This window comes from Sciurus carolinensis, chromosome 5 (genome assembly GCF_902686445.1).
Source record: "Sciurus carolinensis chromosome 5, mSciCar1.2, whole genome shotgun sequence".
NCBI classification, from domain to species: Eukaryota; Metazoa; Chordata; class Mammalia; order Rodentia; family Sciuridae; genus Sciurus; species Sciurus carolinensis.
Genome location: NC_062217.1, coordinates 25,036,729 through 25,050,239, shown reverse-complemented (window position 1 = coordinate 25,050,239; position 13,511 = coordinate 25,036,729). Strand labels below are relative to the sequence as shown.

General features: G+C 32.6%; 1 protein-coding gene across 4 annotated transcripts in view; it reads right to left on the bottom strand.

The window, feature by feature from the left end:
• The window catches only part of Pan3 (poly(A) specific ribonuclease subunit PAN3), a 142,199-nt gene that overhangs the window by 21,184 nt on the left and 107,504 nt on the right, over positions 1-13,511 (bottom strand). For 3 of the 4 annotated variants that reach the window (XR_007108701.1, XM_047552226.1, XM_047552228.1), the window contains 6 exons: positions 10,678-10,925; positions 8,305-8,409; positions 7,463-7,520; positions 2,158-2,319; positions 1,806-1,922; positions 1,613-1,714 (listed from right to left, as the gene is read on the bottom strand). Coding sequence is in view for 3 of the 4 variants with exons in the window: in XM_047552226.1 (XP_047408182.1) it covers positions 1,613-1,714; positions 1,806-1,922; positions 2,158-2,319; positions 7,463-7,520; positions 8,305-8,409; positions 10,678-10,925 (792 nt within the window). In the remaining variant the exon portion in view is untranslated. The remainder of the gene's footprint in view (positions 1-1,612; positions 1,715-1,805; positions 1,923-2,157; positions 2,320-7,462; positions 7,521-8,304; positions 8,410-10,677; positions 10,926-13,511) is intronic. The other variant, XM_047552227.1, reaches the window with a different exon arrangement.

Below are 13,511 nucleotides of genomic sequence, written 5' to 3'. Positions count from 1 at the left end.
CATGGCAAAAGAAAAAAATGACCACACTACATGACCAGATTTTTAATGTGAAACAACCATGTAACCACAACTTTCTTCTTTTCAACTGTCAGAATGTGGAAAGCAAAGTCACAAGTCAACTGAAGCAATATATTTCGCTTATCTATAGTCTTTATCTAAAGGAGTCACAATCTGAAAGATACTATAAGGTAAACTCAAATCTTGCCACTCCTTTTAAGTTCTGTAAGTTACATATTTGTTATGGCTTGGATGTGAGGTGTCCCCCAAAAGCCCACGATGTGAGACAATGCAAAAAGGTCCAGAGGAGAAAGATCGGGTTGTCTTAACCTAATCACTGAATTGATTCCTTGATGGGATTAACTGAGTGGTGATTTGAGGGAGGTGTGGCTGGAGGGCGTGGTTCATTGGGGGTGTGGCTATGGGCTATATACTTTGTATCTGGAGAGTGGAGTCTTACTCTGCTTCCTGATCTCACATGAGCTGCTTCCCTCAGCCACACACACTGTCCACCATGAGGTTCAGCCTCACCTCAAGCCCCTAGGAATGGAGCCAGGCTTCTATGGACTAAACACTTCTGAAACTGTGAGCCCTCAAATATACTTTTCCTTCTCTATAATTATGCTGGTCAGATCATTTAGACACAGCAACAGAAAAGCTGACTAAAACATATTCAAGAAAACCTTAAGATTAAAAACCATAGCAAAGAATATGATGCATCTTTCTTGGCCTCAAACTAAAAAATGAGACCCTTGCCAAATACATAAGTTAATGAACATCTCAAAATGAATTTACTTTTTCTCTATAACCATTTACATTTAAATAAACATTTGTTGAATACAATTAAAATATGTCTATTCTCTGCGAAATTTGAATTATAAAATGATTAAGTAAATATTAAAAATATGTAAAAAAACTTTAAATACTCCATATAAAATACTTGAATAATTTTACAGTAAACTGTAAATCTATTTTGAAGACTGATTTCCTAAACAACATGGAATTCTATCTTAAAAGTAAAACATTTGCTTAGGTAAGTAATAGCATAAACAATTATACAGTCACACTAGACTGTAAGTCAGTAAATCGTATTTAGAGAACATAAAAAAGGAAAACATTTATAATAAATGAAAGGCACAATATGATATAAAATGACAAAAACCAAAACAATGCCAGGGAGACAAAAATAAAACAAGACTGGGAAGAAATATACCAACGATTTATAATACTTGTGCTTTGGCTATGAATTAATAAGGGTTATTTTTATTTTAAATTTACAAATTTTCCAAATCATCCTTATTCAGAAAGCATTGTAATTTAAAAGAAAAAAACATTTAAAGAGGAAAAAAATTTTAACATATTCCCAGTGATCACAAACTCCAAATTTCTAAGTTATTCATAACTCATCTAAACCTCAGTAAATATATATAACACAGTATTTCCTAACTTGCTGCAGATCAACTCTACTTCTTTGAGATATTTCTTTTTAAAATGCAAGAGTCTTTACACTAAATGATTACAGGAATAAAGTCACACATTTTTAAAAATATAAAATAACTTTTCCACCATGCAAAAGCATTTGTCAAAATACAGTTCGCTTGCATTGTTTTCTTACCCCATTTTCTCTTTGTGAAATAGGAATCAGCATTAGGGTCATTAAAGTGTCTGCTCATCATAGTTTCTCCTCCAGCATGGAAATCATATGCAAACACAAGAGCTTAAAATAAAACACAAACACTCATTACTGAAATCTGTCTTCAAATAACAAAGATTACCAAAAGCACAACAATTATAGCACCATTACTCACAAGGCTCGGAGAATGCTTTAGTGGTAAATACTTCACGCAGGGTTACAATATTTGAGTGCTGAATTTTTTTCCACATATCAACCAACACCATGCACTTTGTGTTAACAAGACGAAAACCTAAAAAGAAGTTTTTGGTTTTTTTTTTACTACAATACACTACAAATGGTATCTCTCTAGTAGTCCATCAGAAATGTGAAGAAAATGCTGTATCATGCTTTTAAGGTACTAATTTCTAAATGAAAAGAAAACTTATTGTCCATTAAATTTATCTACTAAAGAAAACAAGATATTCAGGAAGGTTTGAATACTCTTAGCCTCAATAACATAAAAAAGGAAAATTTATCTTCCTTACCATGTATCCTCCGAAGGCAATATGGCAGATCATCTTTGCTATTTACAGCTTTGTAGCAAGATGTAATATATCCAAAGTTACTTGATTTCTGTATCCGGTTGGGGGGTGGCAGTGGTTCTAGAGGGAATAGGCTATGGTAGCTGTCAACTTCTGTGGGGACTGCTAGAGTAATTCATAGGAAGACAACTTGTAGTTACAGACATCCATAATCTCTCACAGAATGAAGAAGAAATCAAAACTAGTATATACCACTCCTGTATCACAACACCCTTGTATTAAGAATAATTTCAGCATTTATAGCAATTCTATAAAACAAACTCTGGTTTATGTACCCATAAAGCAACCAAAGAACAAGTAAAGTTCATACACTCAAAAATATTTACCATTTTTATAGTATAATATGCATTTTTATCAGAAATAATCAGACATAGTTATCACTTCAGATAGTAAACATTTTTATTCTATCACTGAATAAAACCAAGACAGAATGTTTCTTCAGACATTCTACTTTGTACACAATATATTTTGACATTTTAAAGCATAAAGAAATTCAAAACAAATCACATTAAGTTGGGTACTATCCTTACATATGTATACATACTTATGTACCTATAAATGTAACAACTGATATCAAAACCAATCTTTGGTTCAGTAAGTACAAGTCAAGGAAAATTACCCCACCTCCACCACCATAAAAATAATTAAGAGGCAAACAGCTAAAGCAGTGCTCACTGAAAGTCAAGAATAGTGAAATTATAGGTGGTATAAATGCAAAAGAAATAGGGAAATGGTTACAGATAGGTATTAGTATGGTCATTCAGTAAAGTACTATGACTTTAATCCCTGGTAAAATATACAAAGGAGAGAAAAAAAAAACCCACCATGCTTTCTATAAAAATTACATTTAAGAATATGTAATGAAGGCTGGGGGTATAGCTCAGTTGGTAGAGTGCTTGCCTCACAAGTACAAGGCCCTAGGTTCAATCCCCAGCACCACAAAAAAAAAAAAAAAAAAAAAAAAAAAAAAAAGAATATGTAATGAATAAGGATTTGCTCATGATACACTATTAGGATCTAGAAGCTATATATCTTGAATACCAATTTGGTGCTTCATTTAAGGTCTAAAAAGTTGTACACTAAAATGTATGCAGTGGTTGGTTTCTCTATAGAGACGATAGGCAATTTTATTCCTTTATGCTCACTCATTTCTAGAATGAACATTTATTTGTCTATAATCTAAAAAGACAAGTAGTTTTCTAATACTGCAGGATGATTTTGTTTTCCAATTGAACAGATTCTATTTTATTTAATGGTCTCGAAATACTTGGAAATGCTCACCATATTTTAAGTGGAAAAATTACAACTGAACATGCAGTATGAGTAGAAAAAAAGACTTTGTTAAAACCCTTTACAATAAACATGCTTAATGCTATTTTCATAACATGACATTAACTCTTTATAAAATCCTACAAACAAAAAAATAATCTATGATCTTTAATTAGTAAGAAATACAAGTGAAACTCCATTAAGAAAACTCACTAATTCCAGAAGACAGGTTCAAAATGCTCTCTCTGCTTTTGCAAAATACTTTATTATGCTCATTATCTCTTAGTTCTCACAACAACCCTTTGAAGTGGGGTTCCCTATTTCATAAATAAGGAAAATAAGGATTACATAGCTCAAAGAGGGACCTGGGATGCAAACCAAGGACTCTGATTTTTCAATCTTTCTTTTAATTCCTAGATGGCATTTTTGGTTATAGTGTAAAATAGAAAAAATGAATGTCACTTTCAAACCTATGTCAAGAGGCATGTTCTACTAAAATAGAGATAGTATAAGGTTAAGTATGCACACACATGAATATAGCTTTGAATAATCCACATAATTTCCACAAAGAACTCAAATGATGGGATAAATTTTCTTCCCAGCTATTTCCCAAGAAGCACTTAGTATAAGAAGTAATTAAAATGAAATCTAAAAAGGTACTAAGTACCTACTATATATTAGCCAACTTGTATTGACGAAATATGGGTCCTTACCATTAAGAAGCTTAGAGAAGATGAAAGGATACAGATTTATATAAAACATAAAAAAAGGCAATTTATCATGGCACTGATTCTTGAACTTCAGCATTCATCAGAATCATCTAGAGGCTTGTTAAAACACAGTTCACTGGTTTCCATGCTGCACTGTTGTTATTTTTAAAAAATATTTTGAGTTGCAGATGGACTCAATACCCTCTTTTATTTATTTACTTTCATGTGGTGCTGAAGACTGAACCCAGTGCTCACACACGCTAGGCAAGAGCTCCATCCCTTAGAGCCCATTCTGCATTTTTTAAGTGAGCAGATTTGAAGTGGAGCCTAGAATTTATAAATTCTAACAAGTTCCTAAATGATAAAGAAAATGAGGTTGCTGGCTAAGGGACTACACTTTAACAAGCACTACACTATGAAATGACAGAGAAGGGAGCCATTCCCAAAGATACAAGGAAAGATCTCATAAAATAATTGGCATTTTTACTACAAAACTGAAGGAAGAGGCTGTTTTCAATTGGCTAAAACAAGTGGAAGGGATAAGCAATAGGAAAGTAAACAGGACAACAAACAGGGTCTACATGTGTATACTGTGCTCAGGAATGGTGACCTTTCATGTGGTAAGAGCATAAGGTATATACCACAGAGGATGTACAATAGAGATAAAGCTGGAATAGGTGTTCAGGGATTAAATGGTAAAGAAACTTAAATGGCATACTAGAGACTTCTAATTTATTATGCCAACAGTGGTATTCATATCACAGCGTGACAGAGAATGAGTGAGGGACACAATCAACTAAAAATTAACTACACACACTCTTATTCTGTAATCACTTTCAAGCAAGTTATGCAGAATTTTACAGGTAATACAAAAAAGAAGTATGCTTCAGTGGAAAACTAAGCATTATCTAAAGAATACATCTCAAGAGTCTGATTCTATGCAATTTATTTTAAGACTGTGAACTACAGGTAACGACAGCACTACAAAATAATTCTTGTCAGTGGAGACTCCGCTGACTTCCTTTGGTATTTGATAGGGACTACACTGAAACTGTAGGTCACTTTGGGTATCATGGACAATACTGATTCTTCCAATTCATGAATATAGGGTAATCCTTTTTTTGTCCTCTTTCTTGTCTTTCATTAAGATTTTATAATTTTCATTATAGAAATATTTCATCTCTTTGGTTAATTCCCCCCACCCCTTTTTTTTTGCAGCTATTGTGAAAGAGATTACCTTCTGATTTCTAGTTCAATTTACTACTGGTGTATAAAATAAATTTACTGATTTTTCTATTTTCATTTTGGATTCTGCAACTTTGCTGAATTTGTTTACTAGTTCTAACAATTTTTTGGTGGAGTCTGAAGTTATGACTTCAGAGTTGAAAAGTATCAATTGATGGAAGTGTGAAGTATGAACTAGACAATGTAAACAAAAAAGACAGCATGATTCAAACATTAATAAAGGTTAGTAAAATAGTTAAAATGAGAAAATGAAAAACTCAGAGTTAAGTGACAAAACAAATCATTTATTAAACTGCACTTGAACATAGGTGCATGGAACTAGATTAACCACAACTTTTAGTTCATGAAACTCAAATCATGTCTTTTTAAGTATTTGTGTGTGTGTGTGTGTGTGTGTGTGTGTAATTTAGTTGTAGATGGACACAATACCTTTTATTTACTTATTTTATGTGGTTCTGAAAATTGAACGCAGTGCCCCACAGGGGTTAGGCAAGTGTTCTATCACTGAGCCGCAACTCCAGCCCTTAGGTATTCTTAACAATGTAGAAAGCATCTCAAATTTGGCACCCAAAAGAAAAGCTCAGGCCTTCTTCACTTTAACCTATATTTAACCGTATGGTCCTCTCTAACCTCTCTGCCTTACTTCTCTCCTTTTTTTATGATTTTATAACATCTACAGTTATTCCTCAAAAACATATTATGCACGTATGTATATATGCATATGCACATACAAAAATATGAATAAATAACTTTTAGTTATCTAACTTTAAAAAGAGGGTATATTGTATATAGTCTCTTGCACTTTTTTTTTTTTTTTTTTTCTGGGTGGTGCTGGGGATTGAACTCACGGCCTTGTGCTTGTAAGGCAAGTACTCTACCTACTGAGCTATATTCCCAGCCCCTGCACTTCACTTTTTAACTTACTATATTACTAAGATTCTCTGCATTTTCCCTGTCAGTATACTTTCCTCATTTTAACTGCTATGTAAAATTCCCCTGACAATATCACTGAATTCTGTTATTTCAAATAATGTCTAATTACAGTTGTAGGATCTATATGCAACAGGTTTATTTTCTCCTTTGCAATGGCTTTGGCTTATTTTAATTTCTTTTTTCTTGTTGGGGTTTTTGTTTTGTTTTTTGTGGTTGTTTTTGTTTTCTTCTCCTTTCTAACCTTGTACTTCCAATTTCTTTTTCTTTGTCCATTTTTGCCCTGGCTAGGATCTCAAATATACTTAAATAATTAAGAAAATTTTCTACATGAACACTTCAAATGTCATTACAGTTAAGTTTTCTGCTCATCCAAAGTGGAAAGATCAGTCTTAAGAACCAGTTGTCAGACCTACTCTTTAATTATTTAGCAACTGAATTGACACATACTGGACTATGCTGAATTCTTGATTACAGCTGGGTATTCTAAGATTATTTTGGCAGCAAATATATTCCCACTGTATTATTTATTAAGTTTTGCTAAATTATGCCATATTTAATTTACACAGAGTAATAAGCAAGCCAGGGAAAAAGATTTTAGCACACTGAGAAACATTAATAGTACAGTCTGGAAAAAAAAAAAAAAAAATAGGTTTAAATCCTGACTCAGCCAGCCACTTACTCTTTGGTCCTCTAGGCCAATTAATTGTTTAGTCTGTCAATTTCAGTTTTCCTCATATGTAAAATGGAGAGGAAAATAATATGTCACAGAATTTTTGAAGAGGAATAAAGTAAAACATATAATCATTAATTGGTATGCTATAGTCTTAGAAATAACTGCCTTCTCCTTTTGCTTAGCTACACTTTAGTTTCATGAGACAATGATATTCTAGTGCATAGTGAAATAAATCACCATGAATCCTAAAATCAACTATTTTTTTAAATAAACTAGAATACTGTGACATGTAAAACTAACTAAAATAAGCTAGATGATTAGTACCATCTTGCAATGCTTATTAATCCATAGAACAAGTAGTACTATATAAAAATTCAAATAGACTTTAAAAGGAAGGATGAAGCAATATGCATTTTACCTGGCATATCTGCTTGATCGATTTGAGCCATTGTTATTAAATGTCTGTTGATCAGCTCCTAAGAAAAGTAAATAAGTATATTGATATCTAAGCACAGCCTCTGAAATCTAGACTTCCTAGTATAACTAAATAACTTAAGTAATAATGTTTTGTTATGTGTACTTCTTAATATTGATTGAACAGTATTTCTCAATGTTAAAATATCTAAATTCCAGTCCTAGATATAGACCTACCTATAGTTAAAGCTGGATTTAAAAAGCTGTGCTATCCCCAAAGAATGAAGCCAATTTGGTGGCTGAAAACTGAAGGTCTACTACTAAGCTACTCAATAATTCATTCTAAAATCATTATGCTGGTACAACTTGCTTATGTGAAACAAAAAATATTTCTGAGCAACAAAGTATAAAATAAAATTCTATTCATAATATCTATCTAGCTGCTTACTAAAAAAAAAAAAACACTAAATTATTTTATAAAACCTACTTTTAAAAAAATTTAGCTTTGTTAAAAGGAAGTTTTTTTTTCTGGGGCAAACTATTTACTCAACCTATAACTAGAACTAAGACACTGATTAAACATTAGAAACTACTTAAATCATACACATCAAAGACCCTTTTGATATAAAGGATATGAAGGTAGCCCATTAAAATAGTTATTGTTTTATTCTAAAACACTTATTTAAAATTTTCTTAGAACAGGTTTTCTTAAATAAAATTTATAAATTCTAAATTCTATTTGTGTTAGTGCAGCATATGTGATTAAATAGTCTGATCTGTTCATTTTCCTTTTCTTCACAAAAGTACAGTAGGTACTCATTAGTTCTAAAAATTTTGAAAGCATACCTGTCGGAGCTCATCAGCCATGAAGAAGGAAGGTGCATTTGCTTTTGGTTGCATATATGCAACATGAGGTGCAGTTGGAGGATAAATATGGTAGTTTGGAAAAACCTAAAAAAGGTGTGTAGGGGGGAAATATATCAATTTTTCTCAAATGGTAGTTTTATTATTGTTTTGATAAAAGTTAATCTTTACATGATTACTAAATTTTGACACATTTAAAATCTTTAAATGACAGTTAATTAAACACCCCAGAGAATAGCTGTTAACAGAATTCTTTCTGAATGAACTATATTTTAATAATCAATTTTAAAAAGTAAATGAGAAAACATTTCTTCAGAAATAATAACATTTAAGCTCTAATGAGAAGGTGAAAGTAGTTCTTTTGTCTTTTTCCTTTTGCTTTTCTTTCTCTTTTCTTCCCCACACCTTCAACTCTAGTACTGGGGATTCAACCCAGGGGTGCTCTATCCCTGAGCTACTTTTTATTTTTTATTTTGAGGCAGGGAGGGTCTCTTTAAGTTGCTGAAGTTATCAACTTGATATCCACTGGAGCAGCTGGGACTACAGTTGTGTGCCACCACGCCCAGGGTCACTTTATCCTTTTAACTAAAACATTTGTCTCTTTAAAAAAACAAATTTTAAAAAATAATAAATTCAGTTGTTTTCTGGCATCCTCAGATAATCATTCTGCTCTGAATTTCATTTAGAAAGTGGTTCTGCAATACCTTTAAGTTTTCCTTTAACCTGTAACTGCAGGGAAAACAACACCTCCTTTTTCTTGCTTTGGTTTTCTTTATCAGATAGCATAGTCCAGCTTAATTACCTCAGGCTTGCTACAAGCATATTTTAAAGAATGGTTTGAAGGGGAAAAAATTTTTTTTAAATCTGTCATACTTAATCTCTATAAAAATAGCATACAGTTTTGTGACAGGAAAAACCTCTGCATAAATCCCTTCTTTCTATAAATATGATAAAATATAATAAAATGTAAATAACTACAAAATAAAATACATCAAAACTAGGGTTAAACCACTGATAGAATCTTTACTTAAAAAGAAAAAAGGGAAGTCTCTATCTCAATTATTTGACCTTCTATTTGGCAAGCTGTTCTGTGATAACTTATAAAGGATTTCTAATGGGGGAAGAAAAAAAAAACCCTCACACAATTATTAGTTATTTTTAAGCATTTTACATTACTTACAACTACTTCTATTCATGTTTTCACATTTAATCCTCATAAGGTGGTTGGATGTATTAGTATTCTCATTTTACAATTGAGGAAACCATCTCAGAACTACAAAAATTTAGGAGTGTCAAAAACATAGTAGAATTAGGCTCTTTAAAAAAAAAAAAAAAAGATAGAAATCCATTCTCTTTTCCCTCAAATTATCTTTTAGTAAAGAAAAATTGTTGATTTAATTTGGGGAATTGAAATCTGCTTACTGACATACAAATATGCTTTTCAAATAAATCTATCATCTGACTGTTAAATGTCTATGATTTAAATCAGCTTCCATTATTTTAATGGAACTTGGTTCTCTTACTCATGAGCTCTTCAACTACTATTTTCTGTGCAGTTAAAATTTTTTTTAATGGACAAAATAATGAAGTTTAAAAGGTACGATTCATATAACATGACAATGCTTCTTATCCTCCCAGCCCTCACCAGTCTCTTCTTGCTCCTCTCATTCTTGTTCTTTCTCCCTCCCTCCAGAGCAACACTAATTTACTATGAGAAGAAATGTGTCCTGCTACATTGTTCTTCTCTTAGTCTTTTTTTTCGTGTTTTTTCTGGGTCTATCTCTTCCTCTTTGTTAAATTCTTTTCTCTCTCCATCACAAGTCTTTTAGTAGCTCTTCCCTTGTCCAGAATCATGGCTCCCTTAGGTCTGAAACTTCTCCCTCCTTAGCAATGACCCACATTACATCTCTTACCATGTGTCATTCCACTATCCAGAGATGTAGCTGTTAAAATTACTGCCTCATCTGAGGCAAGAGTTGATCATCAGTTTGCTTTCAATAATAACTGATAAGACACCATCTACTTACTCAACTTCTTCCTAGAGGTAGAACTACCCAGTACCCATAAACAAGTCAATAAACATCAATTCTAGCTACCACAAATACTAGGTAATCCCATAAGTAAAACGTGCCATGAGGTACTACAATAAAGTATAAATGTAAACTAATATGTGACTAAAACCAGGTTTGTCTAAAACAAGAATTATTAGGCAGAACCAGATTTATTTGAAAAGATGATTAGACTGAGTAGAAAATGAAATGTTTTTTCATATTTTAATAAAAAGATTCAAGGGGGAGTAACTCCCTTTGGAACTTTCCTAAGAGTATTATAATTCCCTCCTTACTGCAGACATACCATTCCAGTCAAAGGTGCTGGAGTTGTGTCTGTATAGAAGTAAGTGGTCCCACCGACAGTTTCCTTCTGGATCACCTGACCAGAAGACGGAGTCTGAGAAACAGGATTATTAACAGGTGTAGAGGCACTAGAAGGCACCATGTAACTTGCTGGATTTGGAGTGTGACTTCTTCTTCTAGGAGCAGGAGAAGTATGTGGAGTAATCTTGGGGGAATGAAGAGGGGAGGATCCAGCAGACAATGACATTCCTGAGGAAGATGTAAAAAATGTTTTTTAGTATATCAGTAATTGGTTTTAGAGGAAAAAAAATAGGAAAACTATGCAAACATTCATTTGGAAGAAACGTCATCTTTAGTAAATTTTAAGTAACAAGATAAATAATAAAATTTTATCTTATTTTGGCTTAGGGAATGTTCTGATTAAAGAAAATGCAAACAAGTTTGTTTTCCAGTGTAGTCTTTTCCAAATAAATTGGTCATTTTATTACAGGAATAGTCTCCTCCATATCAAAGTTTACATCAGAAACTGCAATGATAAGTATCACTAAAAATTTAATAAATTAACTTCATGGAAGAGTAGGAAATACCAGAATAGACTCTTTCTACCCTATTAACACAAATGCCACATTCCAAAACAATATTATGTCATTAAAATTCAAATTACCTAGTAAAGATGTATTAAAATTATTTCAGTCAAATACAACTAACAATTTTTTTTTAAAAGGTTAAGTTGAAATGTATGGTAGCATTTAAACTACCATATTTTCTTTATTTACACAGCATACTGTTTTTGGTGTCTTTTGGTCTCTAATTCCAAACAGGCATAACATTAAACTGAAAATTGCTGCAGATGCGTACTTTTTTAAAGATAAGGACAACTTAGAGCACCGTTCCAGTCAAAGTTTTACTCAATCACAATCAATAAGAACCCATTATGAGTAGATCACCCTTTATCATCAATCTGGAGACTGATGATGTAGAAAGGGAAAGGACAAATGCCTTTGCCCTTCAGGAGATTCCAAGCTAACTGAAAGAACAAGACCAAGTCACATGTAAAAGACATAAAATGACTTATGAAAATACTCAAATATAAATTAATAAACTGCAAACTACATGCAGAAATGCAGATGAAATGCAAATTAATTTAAGCCAGGTAGCTAATTAAAGGCTTAAGAGAGGTGATCAGTTCTGAGCAGACACTAGCTATCTAAAGCTCCAATTACACTTTCCAAGAAAATGAGCTTATCTAGGAACTGATTTCTGACTCTTTGGGGAAAGTCTGAACACCTGAGTAATAAGCCACTTTACAATATAAGAAAAAAATTGCGCAAATGTCTTGCGTCCCAGAATAATGACTAACAGGGATTTGAGTTTCAATTTTTAATAATTCACAATATTTCATGACATCAGTTATGTTTTGAGAAAACATAAGCTGAAAACTGAGCTAACACTTATCTTTTTCACTGGATAGTCCTTTGCGCTTTCTAAAGAGCCTCAACATATTATTTTATCCAATTTTATGAGCAACTAAATTGATAAGGTGAGGTAGATCAGATTATAAACATCACAGATCAAAATTTATATGTAGGGAAACTATGCTATTTATCCAAGAACATATGTACAAAGTAAATAGCAAAGCCAGGACTCTAACCCAACTCCAGATTCACAATCTAGTACTCCCTACTGCTATAACTCAATATCTACTGCATTTACATTAAAATAGGCCAGGAAGTCTCAAGCATGTCATCCATGTATTTAAGAGAAACTCTGAAAATGTGAAACTCTTTTAAAATCACTATTTATGAAGAAGTCAAATCAGCATAAATGTGTAAACCTGATTTTTCTTTTTTTAACTGTAGCAGAGCTGGGGGGTTTTTTTGTTTGTTTGTTTGTTTTTGACAGTCGACCAGTGATGAGAGAATTTGTATACTAACTTTACATTAAGTAACAGCAACAAGTAGGGCTATAATTCTTGAGTACTCTCCCTGCATCAGGCACAAATCCAAGTGCTCCACATACATTAGTCAGTTAATCCTCACAACCACCCTGTGAGGTAGGTGTACCATATTCTCTTCACAGAACAGGAAACTAACTTAAAGATCAAAAGAATTATTTTAAGGACAAATATAGCTTAGTAAACTAGAGAATAAGATTTTAAACTCAGGTCTAATTCTAAGATTGGTGCTTTTAGTCAATATGCTATAGTTGCTCAATTGCTTCTAGCAATGAATACAAAGAGGATCCATACACCTTTTAGTGGCTTTAGTGTGATTATTTAAGCTATTCAGGGAGGGGAAGGTACAGGACGGAGTGATGGAAAACATTATGACCCCATGTTAATTATCTAATTCAGATAAAAGGTACAATCTCTCCTTGTCTGAAAACAAGAAACCCGGTCAGTTATATTAGGATGGCTTTTTTTTTTTTTTTTTTTTTTTTGGTGACAGGTTCTCTTTCCCAAGTTAGTCTCAAAATGGTGGGCTCAAGTGATCATTGTACCTTATCCTCCAGAGTAGCAGGGACTACAGGTATGCACCACCACACTCAGTGTTTCTTAAGTCAGAAAAGAACAACATGCATAGATGATGAAAATTATACTATATACTATCAAGATTTCTCTTAAGAATTTTTAATTTTGTGAAGTTATTTTACTACAAATTTGTAACATTGAAATTTGAGTTCACAATGGAGTTCATTCAGAGCAAAATATGTTCAACAGTAAGCATCACTATCCACAAGGACAAAAGGACATTTAATTTCTATAGCAAGACAGAAATGAAACTAACCCCTAAAATCACTGAAACTCCAAATCTCACCACAAAAGGCACAGCTCTA